At 33.3% G+C, this 22,392-nt stretch overlaps 1 protein-coding gene and 1 long non-coding RNA gene across 9 annotated transcripts in view; both read right to left on the bottom strand.

The window, feature by feature from the left end:
• LOC148280403 (uncharacterized) overlaps positions 1-22,392 on the bottom strand; it is a 103,796-nt gene that overhangs the window by 47,230 nt on the left and 34,174 nt on the right. For 5 of the 8 annotated variants that reach the window (XM_088228449.1, XM_088228444.1, XM_088228448.1 and 2 more), the window contains exon 2: positions 3,717-4,055. The exons of 1 other annotated variant lie outside the window; for it this stretch is intronic. In XM_088228449.1, coding sequence (XP_088084575.1) covers positions 3,717-3,925 — 209 coding nt within the window. In that variant the 5' untranslated portion in view covers positions 3,926-4,055. Of the gene's footprint in view, positions 1-3,716; positions 4,056-4,210; positions 4,385-22,392 lie in introns of those variants that run through there. 2 more of the 8 variants (XM_088228446.1, XM_088228451.1) reach the window with 2 other exon arrangements.
• The window catches only part of LOC148280404 (uncharacterized), a 43,541-nt gene continuing 25,463 nt past the window's right edge, over positions 4,315-22,392 (bottom strand). The window contains exon 2 of the long non-coding RNA XR_015822617.1: positions 4,315-4,344. This is a non-coding gene — a long non-coding RNA (uncharacterized LOC148280404). The remainder of the gene's footprint in view (positions 4,345-22,392) is intronic.

Here is a 22,392-nt window from a genome sequence, read left to right as displayed (position 1 = left end):
GAACCACAAAACAAGACGATATCCCTTCTATCTGGCTATACAAATTGCAATGAGTGTATGAGTTCCTTGGTAGAGATAGCAAATAATATTGCTTTTTTGCTTAATATACATAACTAACACGCAAAATTAATTGTCTAAGCATTTAAAATGGTATCGCTATGCTATGCTTTGCTTACACATTTCTCAGCACTGTTATGTTACAAGAACGTTCAACTTTTTAATATTTTAAGATTTTAGATTTGGGGACCATTTTTAACAGCTACGAGGAATTTTGGTACTTATAATATAAGTTGAGAAATAATAAAGCGGTACAATTTAATCGAGGGTGCATTTGAAACTGGCGAGTATATATTTTTAATAGTTCATAAATAATCAAATACGAATTCACGATGCTAATAATTATTATATCAACCCGAAATTCCGAAGTTAATAAAGATGTAGTTGTTCGTATAAAGAAAAATAATATATTCATATTCGCAAACAGTAAAGGATTTGGTATTTTTATCATTTCATAAGCGTCTTCTGGCCTTTAACACATATTTCCGGAAATTTTACACTTCCTATTTTGTAAGATTGAGAAATGAATAAATCACAAGTCCCTACCTTCATAATTAATGTAGGTAAATAAATTGAAGAAATAAACGTTATTCAACTGAGCCAAGCAGGTAGAATATGTAAAGTAAGAAACGCTACATGCAAATCAGTCGTCACTACAGTCCTCCATGTTTTAACATGACGAGCGCCTGTCTATAGTCTATACCAACAATCGGAGAGAGTCGACGAACTGAAATTCCGCTATACACCTAAACCTAATAATATACAGGTGATAATTAACCAATACCATTTTTGTCCGTGGTTTGATTATTATTATATATATACACTCATCCGCCGACAGGAAGGGCTTTACTTGTTGAAAGGGAATCTCCCGGTTAACCTATCCTTAATAATTAACCAAACGCGGACGTTGCGATTCAAATGACTCACGATCGAAAAATTTGCAAAAAAATCACTCTCTAAAGGACATAGATATCATCCCACCGGGTAGATGGATCGAGATAACATAAAAATAAATCAAGCCATCGAAATTCTTCATTGTTCTCAGAACAGGCGTTAATAAGGATAATTCTCGGGAATCATGTTTGGGACTCGGGACCTCTTCTGAAACGATCTCAATACCTTATTTATGGAGTATTATAATTTACGAGTAAAAGTGAGGCTGTAAAAACAACGCATAACCACGAGCATCCGGAGCTTGTTTTGAAATGTATCGTTAAAGGATGAATTATAATAATCAAGTGGTCGGTTCCTTAAATCGATACATCGGTCAGCCTTATTAGTGGTAGTTTATTTTCATTAGAAGATCGGCTAAGGAATTCGAGACAAAAACAATCATACAGTAAGCGACTAGCTCGGGTTCGGGAGTCAGATAGCTCCAAATTCCGAGGGCGAGGCGGGGCGGGGCGGGTGACATCGGAGTTAGTGACATCTGACATCGTGTACCGTGGTACCCGGGTACCGGGGTACCGTGGTACCGTACCCACTGCTGACAGTGCTGACTGTGCGAGTGTGCGCTGTGTGAAGTGTAAAGGTACTGTATATGTATACAGTGTATACAGTGTATACTGTGTCTGATTACGTAGCGAATGTAGCGTGACGCGATTGTTACTGAGGAGGAGATAATGCCCGGAATATGCCGATACAGAAGGACAAAGGGAATATTTAATCAGGTGGAGCGGAAGGCGCTGACCTTTAGACCGTGGGCGGGAGACGCCGTCCGCACTGCCTTCCGTCCGCGAGCATCACTTTTGTCAATAAAAGTTTTTAACCTACGGTAGATGACTGCCATTTATTTATTTATTTTATGTTAAAAAATTATCGCATAAATAAGTATACATATTTAATACCAGGGAATATATATGAAACTAGTGAATTAGAAAATAAATACGATCATTGATCCGGGCCTATGGTTCTGAACGTCCGCTGCCGACAGTTCCGCGTCTGGGACTGCAGGACGTGAGCCCGACAAGTAAAAGTTGGCAGTCCGGAGGTAGTCGGTAGCCGTATGCTCTAACTAGGGAGCGGAAAAGGAAAAATAAGAAGATTATTGATCATATTTGATGTATCTTATTACATCAATGAGTTCTGGTATTCTTAAATTCTTAATAAATATTATTATTTAACACATTTTACCGAGTTGTGGTCCTATTCACGGAGGTCAAAGGTTAGGGCTACGTCTAAGAAACGCCGCTTTACCGCAATTTAATAATTTTCAGAAAATGGCGTTAAAATTAAAATATTTCGAGTAAATAATAGGAACGCAAAAATTCATCATTTCAAAAAATATGATACAATAGGTAGACAATATACAGGTATGTTTAGTATTCACGAATAATTTCACAATTTCTAGACAGTCAGGTTCACACGGCTGTGTTACAAGATAATGAAAATAAAAACAATAACACGCCCACTTACATTTAAGCGAGAGAAATGAGCCGTGTTTTTATTTATTAAAGTACACATATATTAGAAAAAAATAATAAAAAAAATTATCCCTAATTCTATGAGGCCAAGAGCCCTGTGTTGAGTTGGGATGCAACATAATGGAAATACGTAATTATAACATAATTATGTTGCTACTTTCGTTATTTATAAAATGGGATTTAAGGTACCTACGGTAAATCATCATAAGTATTTGTTTTTAATTGTTAAATGAGAAACAATAAGAAAATTAATGAGAACAAGCTAACGATCAATGAATTTTTATTAAACACATCACATACTTGATACACAATTAAACGACTGTTGGATACATGTGTCATAACAGCGTTGCAGGAATGAGTATGTGAACGAAATAATTAATCGCGATGTTTTTGAAATTTTATTGAAAACATAATCATCAAATATTATCATGATTAAATATTAGGAATTTTATTACAGTTATAAAAAAATAGTAAAGTAAACATCGATCTAGTGTCCATAAATTTAAATCAATTTACGTAGGTTGGAAACCAGTTTCTTGTTGATTTCTCCGTTCTTGACGGGTGATAGCTGTGGGATTTAGAAACTGATGTGCGAGTGCAACTTTTCACTATGGGAATAATTTCTAACGAACGCCCGAAGGAACAAATATGGCCATAATAAATCAGTATCAGCGCGGAAGCTAAATATTATATTCTCGTAGCGCATAAGCGTGTTTAGATTGAAGTCTCTGTAATACTTTTATATTATAATACACGTATAATAAGGGTTATGTAAAATGATTGATCGTACACCGTCATCGTTACGTAGATCTTTGTTGCTTTCACCGACGATTGTCCGCATTCTATTGATAAGTAATCACTAATTACTTATCACCGCAAGGCAAGTAACTTATAGAGTAGGGCATTTGTATTCTCTCATTTGGGACTTAGTCTACTCCAAGTTACTGAGAAGTACTCTACACATGCTCGTTGAATCTTCAATATCTACATACACCTCAATAGCTGGAAAGAAGAGAAAATCCTACCAATTGCTATGATTCTAAAGTAGGTAATAAGATAAACATCCACAGTAAAACAGCGTAAAACTGCGAAATTAAAATGAAATTTATATTACAGTGTTATACCGCATTTTAAATACTATTTCTTTTTTATTATTTTTGTTAATAATATATGTTAACACATTACAACAGAGATGAATAATACTTTGGAGAAGGGGATATAATATAATTTTCTTACCGCGCTAGAGCGTCGGGAACAACCGTTTCCGGCGCCGAATCTTGTTTGTCTTCCGTAGCTCCTCTGCCCTCGGGAGATGCTTCCCTTCTGTCCACATTCCCTCCTTCGATTATCTTCTTCTGCAGTTCCTCCATCTTCCTGTGCCTGTCCATCTTGTCTCCGCCCCGGCCGAACTTCATCTTCCACGACGTCGACACTTTCTGGAGCATGAAGTCTCTCGGGGTTCTCTATCGGCTCTGGCTGTCACCCTCATTTCAGTGCACCCTGAAGAGGTGTAGCATCTTGAAGATTTCACAATTCAATTTTATAACACTTTAGGCTAGTTGCCAAATGTTTTATCTATACGAAAAAACACGCACTTATTAGAATTAACCGACGAAATGATAAAATGCTGATCAAAATCAGAATGGCGGCCTATCATTCTTTCTATAAAACATATCCATATTTATACATATAATATTTATATTTAAATGTTTGTATTTATAAATACTTACGCTTCTACTTTTGGTTGTTTTAAATGTCTCAACGCAAACGGGGCTTGTTACTGCCTCACGGAGTTGGAGATACGTGGCTTTATGTATTTAAACTGCTTTACTTCTTTTTTCTTCAAGCGCTTAACTGTTGTTTACTGAGGAGGTGAATATCAGTAGCGCCAACTTTATAAATAAACATAAACACAACCTCTATCGTAAACATATGCGGGAAATGGTACGAGGGAAAGGAAGTTGTCTACACGATTATTTGTATCTATAAAACCAGAGGCAATAAACAAATAAGTACTTAAAAGACGAGAACCATTTTGTTTACTTTGGGCGGGAAGCTCTTCTTTATTTTCTACTCTCTACTCTCTACTGAAAACATTCCGTGTTTAGTGTTTAGTGAACACATTGTCTAGGTTAGAGGTCTCCGAACTTTTTGTCTCGTAGACTATTTGTCGTATCTGTTTTGACGCTGACGCGGGGCTACACACATTTTCATAGGCTTAACTGTAGAGCGGAAAATTTTAAAATAAAAAAAGAGTTTTATAATTGTGTTAATTAAAACGACAAAAAACTTAGTAACATTTTTAGATAAAATAAATACCCAAAAAAATAAATGCTTTAAAAGGATAGGGCTTTGATAGCAATATTTCAATATTTGGCTTCAATGTAGTCTGGTTTAACCGTAAATCTCCTATAATTAGGAAATTTATATGTCTACCATAATAATTTTAGGTAATTACATTGATGAGTTTTGTAGATATTTCTTGATAAAACTCCATAGTTAATGATTTAGATAAAATTATCAATAAAACTTCTTGGTTTAGTTTCAATTTTGACCAACGAGCGCTTTCGCCTAAGGAAGGCATCTTTAGGACTGGTAAATTGTTAACAACATTTTGAACTTTTATAATATTTTCTACAATGTTAAATAAAATAAGAGTAATAACTTAATAAAATACTTATGTGATCTTCTTATACCCAAACTTTGTAACAAATATTATAAACGTTCAAAATGTTGTAAACAATTTACCAGTCCCAAAGATGCCTTCTTGGGCGAAAGCGCTCGCTGGTCAAAATGAAATAAAGTGAAACTAAACCAAGCAACCTTTTATTGATAATTTTATTTAAAATTTCATCTAAATCATTAATATTAGATAAGTTCCATATATTATACTATCAGTATTAGGCGTATTATTACAATTGCCATAACATTTTAGTAACGGCCTGCATTAATGTCTAAATGGAATCCACCCTCGTGGACACTTACATCACACGGACCCCCAAAATTTTTTTTTACTGCCATGGACCCCTTCCAGGTCATCTTGGACCCCCAATGCCTCGATCATGATGGGAAGTTAAAGTTCATCTTCACGTTTATCTATAAAGTATCCACAAGTATCTATCCCACTTGCTTTTTAATGATGCTCACACTTACACACACCTGAGCACTTACTTCCACACAAATACACACAAACACACCTCTACAGTTACTCTCATACAAATACACATTAAGACACCCGTTTGTTGTACCACAATTGAATATGTACGATTTTTATTTAGAAACTTTGCCGATCTGTCTTTAAACCGTAACTTTTTTATGTTATTAAATCATTGTCGACTGTTTGTTTCTGTAAAATAATAAAAAATAAAAAAAGTAAAATTAAGTTTTCTGTATAATAGTTTTTTTTTCTTAACTTGTTCAATTACCGGTTACCAATGAAGATACTTTGAATTTTAATACAAATATACACACGTTCGTATATAAATATCGATAGTAGTTTAAACCGTCTCAGTATATACCGATGAAAATAGCTGTTCATAATCGCGGCCCTGGGGTTGATATATACCACTTTAGGAATGACCGGTCTAGGCCCCAGGGAATAGTAACAGATAACTTTGTACCCGCTGAAGGCATTCCATACAAGTGAAAAATGATAATCAAATATGTGTAAATATTTGACTTTGACTATTGTGACACGCGACACGTGATAAACTTTAACAACGCGTAATCGAGTTTACGGGAGTTCAATGTCACGCGCCTTCCTTATAAATATGCATCTCTATATTCTCGGCTCTCAATGCTGAGTCGTTTAGTATAAATAATTATATTTTACGAGAAATAGAAAATCACTTTCTCTACAGAATTTCGCTTTAGCATTTTATTTTAATTAAAATGCATCGGATTATGTACTGAGCGGACAATTATAATTATTATATTAACAGTTTTAAAAGAACATTCAATTGTATTTATGTAAGTATGTTCAAAATGAAAAAATACAGCACTAAAGAATTATTTTTTTATTGAATGAATTTAATTTAAAAAAAAAAAACAAAACAAAATCTGTAATCCACGGATTTACGAGTCGCGTCGTGCGGCGGAGGCGTTTGTCGCGTCCCCTCGGGCCGATGTTTCCATTTCATGTCGTCTCCCCTTTGTCCCGGGTTTTGCATGTATTTACTGCAAAGGTATCACGCGAATGCCTAGAGTTAACGTGTTCATATTCTAATCGCGGGTGCATAAAGAAAAATAATTACGCAAAATTACACGAAAAGGTACTAAAAATATACTTAATTTTGCATTTACCTCTCTCGACGTGTTTATCTGGTTGGGACTACATAACAGTTCAAGCGGAGTATTATGGTGCTTTGCCAAGACCTAATGGGTTAGGTAATCGATAAATTATCGTGAAGTTCCTACGCAAAATAATTTTAATCAGTGAGATGAACATTATATTTAATAAATTTATCGTATAGCAAAGATCAAACGTAACACTTAATGTGCGATAATGTCAATGATATTTAAAATAAGTGATGTTACTACGCAATTGAAAAGTAAATAAAATAATATGGCAAAATGCCATGGTATTTTTATATGCTATGAATAATAGAAGAATTTATTTTTATAAAGAAATCAACAGACTAATAATAAACTTATTATATTTTTAATATCTGGTCAGTAGGCCATTTTCAGATTTCTCTCGCATAAATTGTTATTTTTTGTGTTTTTACAAAGAAGTGAATGAAATATTTTGAAACAAGAAAATGAAATAAGAGATTTTAAAAAGAAAAAGGATTAAAAGAAGACAATATTGTACTAAATCAGCCTATCAAAGCTTTTATATCCACAAAATAACCGTAGTCACTGACAAATCCGTACCCGTAGTATTGATTTATTAACTTATATAATATTATAAACAAAACAAAATTAAAATTTGAGTATTGCCAAAACTTATACTGTAATATTTTATGCTGAAAAGACAGCAGGTAAGGGAGTTAAAGGCATAATTATTACTAAGCGCCGTTTACACGTGGACAATGTCTTGTCCCAGCTCCGCGAACTACCACGACCGCGCGGGATGGAAATCTGGATAATAGTAAGTCATTTGAATTGGAGTGTAGCGGTAAAAAAAATGATCGAGATTGGAATTCCACTCTACCACAACTTGATTTTCACTTTTAGCCTGCTAAATATATTATTTTACGCATAGTTGAAAATGAATGCAAAAATTAAATGTCAGGGTAAATCATAATATTATAAACAAAAATCATAATCAAACATTCTAATCTCGACTCATTTTCAATGGACTGAAAATGTATATAAAAAAAACAAACTATTCAGAAATTGAAAATCGAAGTAAAATAAATATTGAAACATTTCTAAACGTTAAACGTATGTACCTAAATATTTTAAAAATATTCATAGTCATACAATACAAAACAATGACAATGTATCAGATTCCTGGGAGTCACTGGCACTCAACGCGGGACGAAAATGAGATTTTAACATAAAAAAAACAAAGAAGAAAATAAGTTTAACATTTAAAAAATAAATATATCAATACAAAATATAAACCAAATAAACTTTAAAAATTCTTAAACAAACAAAATATATTAATAAAAACGCTTTCAAAAATATTTTTCACTTCAAATTTCCAAAAATAAGGTTAAGACAGAAGTCCTCAAGAGCCGCACCTCGCAATTGCAGTAGTTTATTATACAGAGTTCGAGAAACATTCTCCAAGGACTTTTTACAAAAGTTGGTAGAACTAAATTTCGGTACATGCAGGTTGTATCAGTTTTCATTCGACGTATTATTATGGCGTAATACCCCGAGGGTGCGGAACACTAAGTACCCGCTTCCCAAACTCACGCTCCTCCCGGGAATAAGGTCCAGGTTGACTTTTCCGGGACGGATGGTCTCCCTCACTTATCTACAAGTGCCGTTCGTTTGTTTCTAAATTATGAACGTGTTGCATTGAAAATGTTTAACCCTTTATATGACATCTAGAATAATAAATATACCACCAGAATCGAGGTAATTTCTATATCTTCTAATATTTCGTATTAATAATAAGTCTTACGTCAAAGTCAAAAGACTATCATAGTAACGCATGCTGGGGTAGAGCAGTTTTCTACTTAGCTTTTTCAAAAGCAATAGGTTTATTATCCCTTAAAAAAAAGAAAAAAAAATGTTTTGAATTACATAAATCAACACAAAACATGTGTCCTATAAAGGGTTAACCGGAGTTGAATATTATTTTTGCATAGTGTTAAATTTATTCCGAACACAAATTTAAGTACACGCAACTAAACGGTGGTGATTTTCAAAAATGAATAGTCTTAACTATTTTCCATGTTTGATATTTTTAAAATATTGGATCCGTCGACGTAGCGCGCGTCAAAGGTTATATTTTAAAATACACGGGTTAGGAGAACTTTTTGTTTTATTTATTCACACATTCATATGACGTAAACAGATTTTCAAACATTCCGATATACTAAATGTATCATAGGTACGCCGCAAATAATCGGGTTGTGGTCCCGTGGCTAGTGTTGCGAACTACGGATCAGAGGTCTGAGGTTCGAACCCCACTTTACCCCAACTTGATTTCCATTTTCTAATGAGTTATTTACAACTTGTTAAAAAAGGCCCAAAACGCAAAATATATTTGGGTAAATCGCGAATACATATTTTACTAAAACAAAAAAATGCCGAGAACTGGTAAGCGCGCAAATATGTATATATTTTTCTAAAAAAAAATGCTAAGCAGGCACCGAACTACATATTATTGTATTGTATGTTAAGAAAGAGAAATGACTTGAAAAAACGAAATCTTTGAAATCGTACGTATTGTGGAATATTCCAATATGTATGCTACAGTTCAATTCCCGGCATGGTCGATATGAAATGTTTATTTAAAAATGGGTTATGTATCAAAATAATATTTCATAGTCCCTGGACTGTCGCCAGGGCCGCAATTACAAACGCTTACTTCATCGGTACATATTGAGACGGTATAAATTAACATCGAAATTTATGTACGAAAATGTGTATACATGTATGGAAATTCAAAGTATCTTCCTCGGTAACCTGTAATCGAACATGTTTAGAAAAAAAATGTAAGCATATTCTATTTTTCATACAGAATACTTTCTAGATAAAATAGAAGTTTGATTTTAACATCCCATTAAAATACGGGCCCTGATGTGCAAGACCGATCATCTTACCTCCATGTAACAAAAATGATCAAGATACGTTACGGTTGGTGAATCAATGCAGTGAACTTTGCGCCATTAGGTGCAGAAGGGAACGATGGTGATGATGATGCTATTGTTTTCATAAAATTCAGACGTCATTAAAAAAATAATAATAAGTGGGGTATTAATGAACTAACACATATCAACTTGGTTTTATTTATTTATACTATGCGTATGTCAATATTAGGGTGTACTATTTGTTTTAGTTTTAATATCTGGAGTTAAAGAGCATGTTTATTTCGTTTTTGATGTTGTAACACCAACGGACATACTACATAGGACCTACATACTACATACCTAGTTTTTATGCAGAGTTAAGTCGGTGTAGTGAGAGTACTGAGTAGTGAGTAGTGAGTAGTGAGGTTCACTCGACAGTTTTATAACTTCCAGAGTAAACAGAAGAACGAAGATAACGCCTTACATACAAATATTTACATTTTACACTGTACACGCGTCGCTTTTTAAATTTATTTCGGACCTACGTATATTTAACTGAAAGTCTTAGGGATGATAAATTTATGAAATACCTTCTGAATTCATTACTGCGCGAAGTGATGTATTAGGTATATAGAAATTGATTACAAATTTTGAAGAGTTATCTTGACGGAAATATAAGAAGCATTTTTTTTTATTACCGGCATATTTTAAAAATGTTATTAATCAGTAAGTTTTTATCCCGCTGCGATGAGATATCTGATTGAAATTTAATATATTTATACGTTATTTCAAATCTAAAACAATACTTTACTGTTTATTTTTTATTTTTTTATTTATTTACTTATTACTTCACAAGAATACGTAATATAATTGAATTAACAATGTATTCCTCATTGGGAAAACCCGTGCCGAGGAAGACATTTCACAGTTTTAGTTTGATGCATAAAGGTAGGCATATATATATATATATAAATATTACACAACGAATTGTTTTAGACTTTTTGCGAGACAGTGAAAGGAAAACAATGTTTAAATACCTATTTGTCAAAATTCTCTGTCACCGCACATCTTTATAATTTATGTAATCCGAAACACAAAAACAATAATTTATTTCATATTATATTATATGCATAAAATTAAAATTTATACAAAGTTGCTTTGACTATCTAACTAGGGTTATTTACCCCGTTCTAATACAGTAAAAAAAAACAGTAATCAATATGCAGAAACAATAAAAAATAGCAGTGGGCACAGTGAAAAGCATAGTAAAAATTGTAGTAAAAATCACGTTAAAAAAATAGTAAAAATATTTGAAAATTCAGTAAAATACTTACTAAAAACAAAATACATAGTAGGAAACATAGCAAAAAAGATAGTAAAAAACATACTTAAAAACCCAGTAAAATACTTAGAAAAAACAAAATACCCAGTAAAAAACATATTTTAAGTCATAGTAAAAAATATATATATGGCAAAAAAACTTATTAAAAAAAAAAAACGTACATAATATTTGTACATATCTAATTTGAACTAAATACAATAATTGATATCAAACTTTCGATTGGGTTCATTTAATATACTCAAAAATCTAGTAATAGCAAAGCATTGCCGGGTTCAGCTCGCAGACCATAAAACTAAGGTAAATTATAAAAAAATATTTTAATGGATCGTTTTATTAAACGAAAACATGAGAATGCTTCTTTCATATCGTCGAATGAGAAACAATATTGGTAATAATATTATGTCCCTGAAGTTGAAACCTGAAATCCACTAAAAAATAACGGGGATAGGTTATTAAGTAAAATGTTTAAAAATGTTTTGAGTTTGTCCAAATTTTTGTAGACAAGAACTGGATTAACCCCCCACGGAGCTGTTAATATTAACATATCACAACAGAGATGGAGAAAATTTTAGAGAAGGGAATATAGAAGAATGAAGAAGTTCAGTGGTTTAAAAAATATCATATTTGTTAATAGACTATTAAACTAAGCCAAAAACTTTTTTTTCAATTTTCATAAATCGTATTATCAGCGCTACGACTTTTAATGTTTTGTATTTCTGAAAGAACTCCGAGTGTGACGTCAGAGGTTCTTTTCCGGTTATTCTCGATCAGTTCTTCCCATTGGTCCATCTACGGCGAGCAAAACGGAAGTCTTCCTTAACTCTCATATCATAGGTTGATTCGTATTAACCAGTGACGTCATTTAAAGTAGTTCGTTTTTTTAAATGTTTTACATTCTTTTTTTCGTACATTTTCAGGAAACTTTGCCGTACAATTTTATGCTCTAATTTTTACCACACGCAAGAAAATATTTATTGCATCCAATTTCCCGTAGCGCTCAAGTTCTTCATTGAATGAATATAGATGTTGAAATATGGGCAGAATGGTGAATGTTACACAGTGTGTAAAGTGGCCATTTAAACCAGCCAATGACAGGTCATAAGCCCTGAAGATGCCTAGATTTCTATAGCTCCTTCTCTAAAATGTTCTCCATCTCTGTTGTGATATGATAATATTAACAACTCCCTAGGGGGTTATGATAATATTAACAACTCCCTAGGGGGTTGAATCCGGTTATTGCCTACAAAAATTTGGACAAACTCAAAACATTGTTGATAAATCCACCTGGTCCAAGAATAAGTAAAAAGAAATTAAAATATTTTCAGGCGTTGCCTAGTATGTGGGTGAAATGATTCAATCGGATGAATCTCACCCACATCGATAAAGTTTTCAGCTCTTTAACTTCACAAACATCAACAGATGGAAGAATTGAAGAAATACGTAAAATTTGTGTATTGTATATGAAATTTGGCCTACAGGTTTAAATTGGTTATGTTTTTTTTATTTTTTATTATTATGTTGACTTTGTTAAATAACTAATTTAAGGCATGTTTCACTTTTTGTAAAATGTTTCCCTCGGCACGGGACACCCCAGTAAGGGAACATTATTCTGTATAAAAAAAGAATACAAACATTGTAAAAGTATATAAAAATAAATAAATGTAGATGTTCGAATACAGGCAGAATGGTGAACGTTATAGAGTGTGTAAAGTGGCCACTTAAACAAGCCATTGACAGGTCATAAGCCCCGTAGGTGCCTAGACTACTATATAACCTTCTCTAAAATGTTCTACATCTCTGTTGTGATATGTAAATAAAATAATTATTTAATTTAAATAATATTTGACGAGTTTATATCCCCAGATATAAATTTTAATGAAAATAGGATGCCAAAGGCGAATACGATTCAGATGTATAATTTGACTTTACGTGAGCTACAAATTAACAACTAAGTCCTGTATTTTTTTAACTTGCCAACTTCGGTGTTTGTAATGCGTCACATTGTTTTTATTACACTTCCTTAATTTTTTAGCGACCTTATTGGTGTAAAACAGTGTTCTGGCGCGGTCTGGGAGGGGTTGGCAAGAGGCGGGAGGGAGGGAGGGAGGGAGGGAGGTACAGTCGAGTACCGAGTGCTGACTACTAACTGATGCCGAATAGCCAGTGAAATAGGAATGGCACGATTATTAAAAGCTTCGGCATTGCGATTGTTTTAGTGAATTCATGTTGAATTTGCAAAAGCATAAACGGGTAAATTGGTAAATGTGTTAATTTTATTTCATTGTACAAAAAGGCTTTTTGTGCCTTTGAAATGTAAGGAGAAAAATACATTCTATAAAATACTAGCGGACCCGACAGACGTTGTCCTGCCCGAACGTTGGCTTGCCTGCTATTACCTTGGAAAAAGACTTTTCGTTGATAAGTAGGTACCTAGGTACTTGTTCATAAACATCTAAAATTGAATTCCAAAACTAAAAATTATTAATATTCAAATATTGAATTTAAGTAGGTACCTAGGTACTTGTTTATGGTTGAATTCCAAAACATAAAATGAATAATTTTTAAATATAGAATTATTTTTGCAAATGTCAAACTCAGCTATTTTCTGCACTTAATTCACGAATGCGATTTTTAAAAATGTATTAAATGTTAGTAAATATTATTTTAGTATTACCGAAAATCCAGTAAAAAGAAATAAATGGGAAGAAATTATAAGGAATGTAACGAAAGAATCTGATTGGGATCCATTAAAAGCGAATGTTGTTTGTACACATTCAAAAACAAACTTTTTTACACACATCCTTCCGTTTTTTTTTTGTATATGCATTCTCTTCGAATGCAACCCTGGTAGGTCGACGAATAAAAAAATTATGCTCCAAACTTAAAAAAAAAAATTCGATAGAAGATTTTAATATCTCCGAACACGTGCAGCGCAAAGATCTACATTTCTCTGAAAACCGCACGTCAATCGGTTAAGCCGTTTAGGATGGGTTCAGTGACATAACACGTGCAGAAGAATTAGATAAATAAAGATACGTACAAGTAAAAAGAGTTCAGTTGTTCATAAGAAAATGACACCTTAAAATAAATTAAAAGTAACAGTAAACAAACAATTAATAAATAGTAAGTGCGAAAAAGGTAAATCAAACCCTAATCCGCACTTGATGGTGCATAGGGCACTGCATTGGCAAAGTATACGCTGTATATCTCGATCTTGTGTTACAGGAAGATAAGGTGACCAGTCTTACGCTTCAGGTGCCAGCCATGGACAGTGAAATATTGCGGTTTAAAACCACCATATAAACAAATATGTTTTCATGTTGACCCGAGATATTTTTTTATATTAATGGTAGGCGAACACGACAACCATTACACTAACTGGGGGACTTTCCTCTACTCGATTTCCTTTTCAGGCGGCCTTTAAAAAAAACCTTACAGTGAAAATCCCGAAGATCACAATAACAATGATTCTGTGATTTTTTTCTGTGTCCGAGCGGATGAAAAATACAGTGCTGTATGAGAAATAGAACCAGAATCCTGGACGAATGTTTGTCACTCGACGGCTACGTTTAGGTAAGACTCTTAAAAAGGAAATCGAGTGAAGTCCGCCTCGTATCCCGTATTGTAGTGGTTGACGCCTACCATGCTTGAGGTCTCGGTTTCGATTCTCGGAAAGGTAGTCAAGAGAAATTATTGTTTAAATGTGATTTTACACCGAAATATTGTATTGTTCCTGAAGCGTAAGACTACAGCAGATAATCGAGATACGCTGCATTTGATTTAACGAGGCAGTGCCCTATACACAAGGCCTACACAAAGAAGAAGGTAAAGAAAGGAAAGTATTTTTCTCTAATGTGTGTGTTCTGGTGCTATACGAGTACTTAATTACTGGCCAATCACAGGCCCAATCGGTTATTGTTGCGAAATAATAATACAGTAAAAGCAAAAACATTTCCCATCTTTATTTAATAAAAATTCGCACGCTAGTGAATAAAATCAGAATAGCGGTATTTTCCATCCGCCCGTCTCGGCCTGGCACCGCCCGCGCCCCCGCGAGTATGCCCCGCGGGGGTGCGGGCGGAGATCACTCCACCCGACCCGCTGTAATCCGCCCTCCCTGACCGACGCGCGGGCGCGGATTACAGCGGGAAGATTACGGGCAATTATTGAAGATATCTCTGTTAACATTCCATTGTAATCGGGGCCGCAGTCCACGCCGCACTAAAGCTCTCTACCAAGAAGAAGCCCTGAATGTATTCATATTTCATTTAAAAATTAACATCGTAGATAAATAAATGACCTTATTGAGCTCGATTGTTGTAAACTCCTGAATCTTATTAAAATCGAAATTCCGAATCGAGTTACTAGAAGTACCGAGTTGTTTGCAACTATAAACTTGATTCCGCGTTTACATTTCTTAGCCAACAAATTTACTTGGGATATAGACATTTTTAATACAACAATTATTCATTTTAAAACGTTCTTATATACATTGTTCAAAGGTAATTATTAAAGTCGATAAAGTTTTTAATTTTTCATGTAATTTTTTCTCTGTTTTTTTGTTGTATATATTTTACTCTTTCTGAAATGATTTTTTCGTGTATTTTAAATATGTGTACCATATATATAACATATTATTATCTTATAAAATTACTGTAGTTTAATTTGTATTATTTATCTTTTATATTAATATGTTAATACCAATAATTACGGATAGAAAAAGATCTGGCACTACTCCCCCTCCCCTTCTAGGATGCTGGTTTTTCATCCCTTGCATTTTTCTTTTGCCTAGAAAAACATTGTTTTAAATATGTATTACATAATCGAATCTGTGGGTTCTTTTCTAAAACAATTTAAATTTCAACTTTTTCAGGAATCGATATTTTTTATTATTAAGACCATTTAATTTATTCGTTTTTTAATATGTTAGAAGGTACGACGAGTATTTTTGTTTCCTGAAGACTTAGGCCAGTCTACCAAATATATAAAGGAAAAAAAAACTGTTTTTTTTGTTTTGAATTTTTCTCAACAACGACTAATTCCTGAAAATAGACAGTTTTCTGGAAATATTTTCTTTATGTCTATATCAAAAATAGTTCTCTCGACAATTAACTGATCTAAAATTACAAAATTATCCATTAAGTTAGAGCGTTTTGGCAAAAATAAAATATATCAATGTGTTTTGCATACCATGCATTGTCAACTTTGGAAAAGAACTCTACATTTGTAATATATTTAAACTATTCAAAAGAATATCCATAATACATCACAGAAAACATCATAAATACATCATAAGTACATTATAAGAATATCACTTATCTAGTTTTTGCAGATTTGAAAACAAATCAATAATTATTTGCGTGTGTTTTTTTGAAGTACAAACTCTGTTAAATGTAACGTGGAAATTGTAGTATAAAACACGATACTGAGTAGCAAAGCTAGGAGCTCGTTTATTATGAGATGGTTACAATCGATTGAGTAATTTCTATGAACCAGGCAATTTTTAAAACAAATTTAGAGCGATGAAACCGGCAATCGGTCTACAACCGATAAGTGGATTAAAATATCGATTAGTTATGTAAATTAAGTTTATTTACAAAATAACAGGCATTCGTAATAACTAAGTTTAAAAGACTCGCAACAAACAACAGAAGCCACTCAAATGTCGCACATCAGCACAGTGAACATGTTTCCAGTAAATTCTCTAGACACATATCCATACTAGAGGCGGACGGGAAAAGTTTCTATTGAAGTGCTCACAAATACGCTCCAGTCCCATCGGGTCTAATTAAGGACAGAATATTTCCCATCCACAGAATGAATGGCTAATTAAACACGGACACTAATGTGGATGTGGGCAATTCATTACGGGACAGAAATGCTACTAATAATTTGGCGGCCGATGCCCGGGCCCGGAGGAATAATGGCCGCTCGAGTCTTGGGCCCAAATTTACTCGCTTGCGACTACTATGCGATACTGAACTGACTTGGGTACTGATACTAAATTTGACAGTAGTAACGCTCTTAACGACTGCGGCTGTATGAACAGGTGACCCAAACATGTTCCCACGATTTTTTTTAATGAAAAAAGAAATATTTGCGTTCTTATGATTTACCCAAATATTTCATTTTGAGGGCTATTTTCAACGAGTTGTAAATAGCTAACTATTAGAAAATGGGAATCTAGTTGGGGTAGAGTGGTATTCGAAGCACGGACCTTTGGTCCGTGATTCCGAGACACTAGCCACAGGACCTCAACCCGATATATGCAGAGTTTAAAGCTTATGCCGAACAGTCAGACGACAGTTCGGTTTTATTTTTTGCACAGTATTCGAGGAGGCGTCTGCGAGAGAGAAAAACTTTATTCAAATACAGTAAAACTTCAATTATCCGGATTAATGAGAGCCATATTTTATTGCTTTTGAAATAATACAGCTAATTGGAATCAAGTTAAAAACTTATTTGAACGTGCCCAGCAAAGTTAATTGCACATCATCATTTCCTTTCCGCACCCAGTGGTGCATAGGGCACTGCACCGATCCCAGCGTATTTTGATTATTTTTGTTACATAAAGATAAGATGATAAGTCTTATGCTTCGGGTACCAATCCAGGGACTATGAAATATTCTTATGTGAAAAAACCATTTCTTTTAAAAAAAAAATTTCATATCAACCATTTCGGGAATTGAATCCGAGACCTCTCGCATGGCAGGTAGTGAATTTTAATGTTATATTTTGTCGGCCTCGTGGCGTAATCGTCAGCGCGTTTACCTACCATGCAATTGCACAATTAGATTAAATTAAAAACTACTCCTTAATGTTTTATATCTCTTTTTTTTCATTCTTTTTTTTCTGTTCTTTTGAATTTTCATTTAATTACTATTCATTTTATGTTCGAGAATCTTTTTTAACTTACTGTGATGCTATTTGTGAAAACCTGTAATTGGCTTACTTGTTATTTGTTCTGTTATATATATAAAATATCATTATAGCTGTTGGTTGTCCAAATAAATAAAATAAAATAAAATAACGATTTGGAAATTTGACGATCCGGATGACTGCAGTTCGAATTTCAGAGTTCTAGTGTCCCTATTTATCAAATCGCTCTTCGCCACTTATCCTCTTAAAATATCGTTCCAAACTTTCAGTAAAAAAGGAAGCACCGTGTATGAGTATTTAGTATTTCCATTCAATAAACTTACACTACACAGATTTATTCTGTGTCCGTTGGATGAATAATACAGTTATGAAAGTTAAATAGAACCAGAACTCCGACGAGTGCTTTTGACTCAAAAAGTCCATCTCATAGAATAGTCCTATGTTCAATTTCTGGAAGGGTTATAATATGTCTACATTTCTCTTTTTACAAATCTACGTCTATGGTCGAAATAATTGTGGTATCAGTTTTATACGATTAATTACGTAATTAGCTGCAGCTATCGAATATCATTTTTTTTATTTATCTTTGAAGATAACCGTTGCTTTATTGTAAAATGGAATCCGTATATTTATAATTGCAAGATCTGTATTAAAAATATCTACTAAGAACGTACTCATGTGGGAAACTTAGGGGTCTAAATGTCAAATGGCAAATTAGTATTTATTAATTAATATTTTAATGTTTTCACAAAACATATATGTTTGAATAAGATGACAAATAAAGGTGTTTATAAATTAATCAAAAAAATTGAATACCAAATGTGTCAATTTTTTTAAAAATCATCAACATTCATTTTGTGTGGAGGTAATTAAAAAATATCAAATTCACACATTGTGCCTTCTACATACTCACATGCACATGTTACATACATATATATATGTTACGTATATATTACATACGTATACATATATATATATATACACCTATGGACAACAATATTACATACGTATACATATATATATATATTTATATATATACACCTATGGACAAAAAAAGTTCGCACTTACCCCGCTATCCGTAATTCTCAGTTTACCTGACTCTATTTCTTAGAAACGATTTTATTATTTAACCCTTAGACTGCTAAACAACGATATATCGTTGTTGTTAATCCCTATCATAAAGTTCTAACTAGACTGATGCTGACGTCATAATCCCCAAAAGGGTAAACGAATTCGGGAACTGCTTGTTGCACTTAACCGTCAGTGGTATAAAACATTTTCAAAACATAAAAGTTACTTATTCGACGGGTTATTATTCAGTTTCGTACCTATTTCAGCCCTACGGAAAATTTAATACAAAAAATGTTTTCTTACGCGCGGTAAAAATTCGAACATAAAATTGTACAGCAAAGTTTCTTGAAAATTAATAAAAAATAATATAAAATATTTTAATAAAAACGAACTACTTTGAACGACGTCACTTATTCATATGAATCATCCAAGATATATTTTACTCAAATTTTGTTTATGGAAGTGGTAGGTTTGATAATAAGGGCACTTTGCCCCGCAATCAACAAAAAAACCATCATAATACTGTCGTTTCAATAATAACTATTAAAACAATGCGCCTTGAGATTGCTGTGCGAGATCATTTTTGTTTATTTTTATTTTCGATAAGAAAAGGTTTACAACCGCTGTACGAGAATGTGTTGCGGGCGGCACGAGTCGTCTATCTTGCTCACTCCACTGGGCTTGAATTAGATATTTATGAAATAGAAGATTTTTCTTGGAATTGCTATTAATTTTTAAAACAGTAGTGTGTTTGGAAAACAACGTATTCGATAAAATATTTTTAAAATGTATGAATAATAAGATTTCTGATTAGATTCTTGAAAAACTGCGTAGCAGCGTAAGGGTTAACAATTGCTTTTGTTTATTGTTAAGGAATATATTGGCTACACATTTAAAGTAATTACATTTTTAAAAGCTTCATCAGTCTTTTGAAAACTACGTCTGAAGAAACATCGCTACGAAAATATGGAAAGTTCGGGTCAAATGTCTATCGCGGTAAAATCGAAAATTATTACTCTGTCACTGGAAAATATGTCGATTCGTGAAATTTCTCGTAGAATCGGTTTTTCGCAGTGTTCTATGAGAAAGTTTAAAAAAAAAAAACTGAAATCGGCTCTCTGGAGCGAAAAAAGGGAAGTGGTCGGCAGCGCAAGACAACTCCAAGAGAAGAGCGACCTGTTGAAAAGCTTAATATAATATATAATAATATAATAACTGCTGCAGAAATACACGGAGAGATCCAGTCTACGTGTCAAACTACGTTCTCGGTGAGGACGGTTTTCAGGAGATTATTGGAGCAGGGGTTCCAAGCAAGAAGTCCCGCAAAAAAACCCCTTTTAACGGAGAAAATGAAGAAGGCTCGTCTAGATTGGGCCAAAATGCACCAAAATTGGACAATAGACGATTGGAAACAAGTCATTTTTTCCGATGAATCTAAATTTAATGTGTTTGGTCCAGATGGCAAGACGATAGTCCGGCGAAAATCTGGCGAAAGATTTCACCCTAAATGTATTACCCGAACAGTAAAGCATTCACCCTATGTCATGATATGGGGGTGCATGACAGCTCGTGGTTTGGGTCCACTACAGATAGTCCAAGGCACTATGAATGCCATACAATACAAAACTATTTTGAAAAATCATTTGTTTCCTACAGTTGAAGACATTACACAATTTAGTTCAAATCCTATATTCCAATATGATTCTGCTCCTTGTCATCGAGCTCGATCTGTGAGTATATAACTTTATTTTATAAATTTAAATTGTTGTAACTTGGTTTGTAATATCATATCTTTCTTACAGGTAACTGAACTCAAAGAGTCTTTTGAAGTTACATCACTGAGTTGGCCTGGAAACAGTCCGGATCTTAACCCGATAGAAAATTTATGGGCAATAATGAAACAAAAAATTGCGAAGAAACGGGCCAAAAATACCCAGGAATTGATTAAAATCGTAATCGGAATAACCGATCTTAACCAAGAAGAAGATTATTTACATACATATACACAAACATACACATATGCACACACATATGCATCACATACTGAACTTATACATGTACAAGTAGGTATCTGATCATAATTTTTCGACGGTCCCGACCTACTATCGAATCCGTAATGTGAATACTATCGAATCTGCACTTTGCGAGGTTTACAGGAGAGCGTAGGACGGTCAATTTATGCGGTGCCGGATCTAACGGGATCTAGCGCCCCGCCACTTTCTGAAAAGGGACAAGAATATGTACATTTTTGAAAAACCGAATTAAACAGATATAGTAGATATAGGTAATGTAATTCGAAATTGTCTTTTTTCACTATAGTTAATTATTGCATCGTTTGAATAACAAAAATCGCAGTAACGTTACATTGGATCATAATACACGACTCGTGAAATAAGATAACCGTTTTGCAACACAAGTAAAAAAGACTTGACACTCGAGTGCACGTTATTTGAGTAGGTAAGGTTATATGCAATATTGTGCAACAATGAATGCATTGTGCAAAATACTTGCTTTCCAAATATGGTCCATTTACAAGTACCTACTTATTATGCATCTAAATAAATATCACCATAATACAAAAACAAATAAATTAAAATTTAATCTCACTTTATTCAACAAACTTCATATTTCTTTTATGTACTTTTATATTATATTTATTGTTTTGTCTATAAAAATAACCAATCTGGGGTCTCTTCGTGTAAAACCGCCGGCGATAAGATTTTTTAAAACCGTTGTTATCAAAAAACGTTTCCTTTTATAATATTGTATTTAAAGTTAATTATTTTTAATCTATTTTCTTTACAAGTAGCCTACACAAGTATTTATTTTTGGCATTGTATTTAGTAATAGATAGAAAACTACGATTGACCTATAGTTTTAGTTTATTTCAAACTATTGCTATTTTTTGACTAGGGCTGTTTTTTTCTTAAAATTAATAAATAAATAGAATAGTGAGAACACTATAACGTTATATTTTGATAGAAAACATTGTTTCCATAATCAATAATACTAGCATCAAGTAGAGATCATATTGTAGCCGAGCTAAACATTGCACTATATAAAAAGACACATATACGTCCATGAAACTATAACTGGATACTATATAAAGCCATATTTTATTTTGTGCGCAAAAACTGAATATTGACAGACATGCTTACATCAACTACCGTCGAGAGTCCAGAGAATCTTACAGAGAAAATTGTTTGCCATATTTATGTTTTTGGCAACAGTTGGAAGTGGAACTGCGTATTAAAATCTGCTATTGTTAAGTTTTTTGTGTGTTACAACGACGGAATTATAAGAACAAATTATAATTTTATAACGACACAAATAATGGCTGAGATCAAAAGTTGACGTCAGTTATTTCAGTTCAGATTTAGTGCCGAAAAATAAATATACATATATATTTTATGTATATATTTTTTAA

Source organism: Micrasema longulum, unplaced genomic scaffold, assembly GCF_059751315.1.
Source record: "Micrasema longulum isolate JH-2025_06_02 unplaced genomic scaffold, ASM5975131v1 h1tg000582l, whole genome shotgun sequence".
Lineage (NCBI taxonomy): Eukaryota > Metazoa > Arthropoda > Insecta > Trichoptera > Brachycentridae > Micrasema > Micrasema longulum.
The sequence above is the reverse complement of the archived record's forward strand: the minus strand, read 5'-3'. Positions and strand labels throughout refer to the sequence as shown.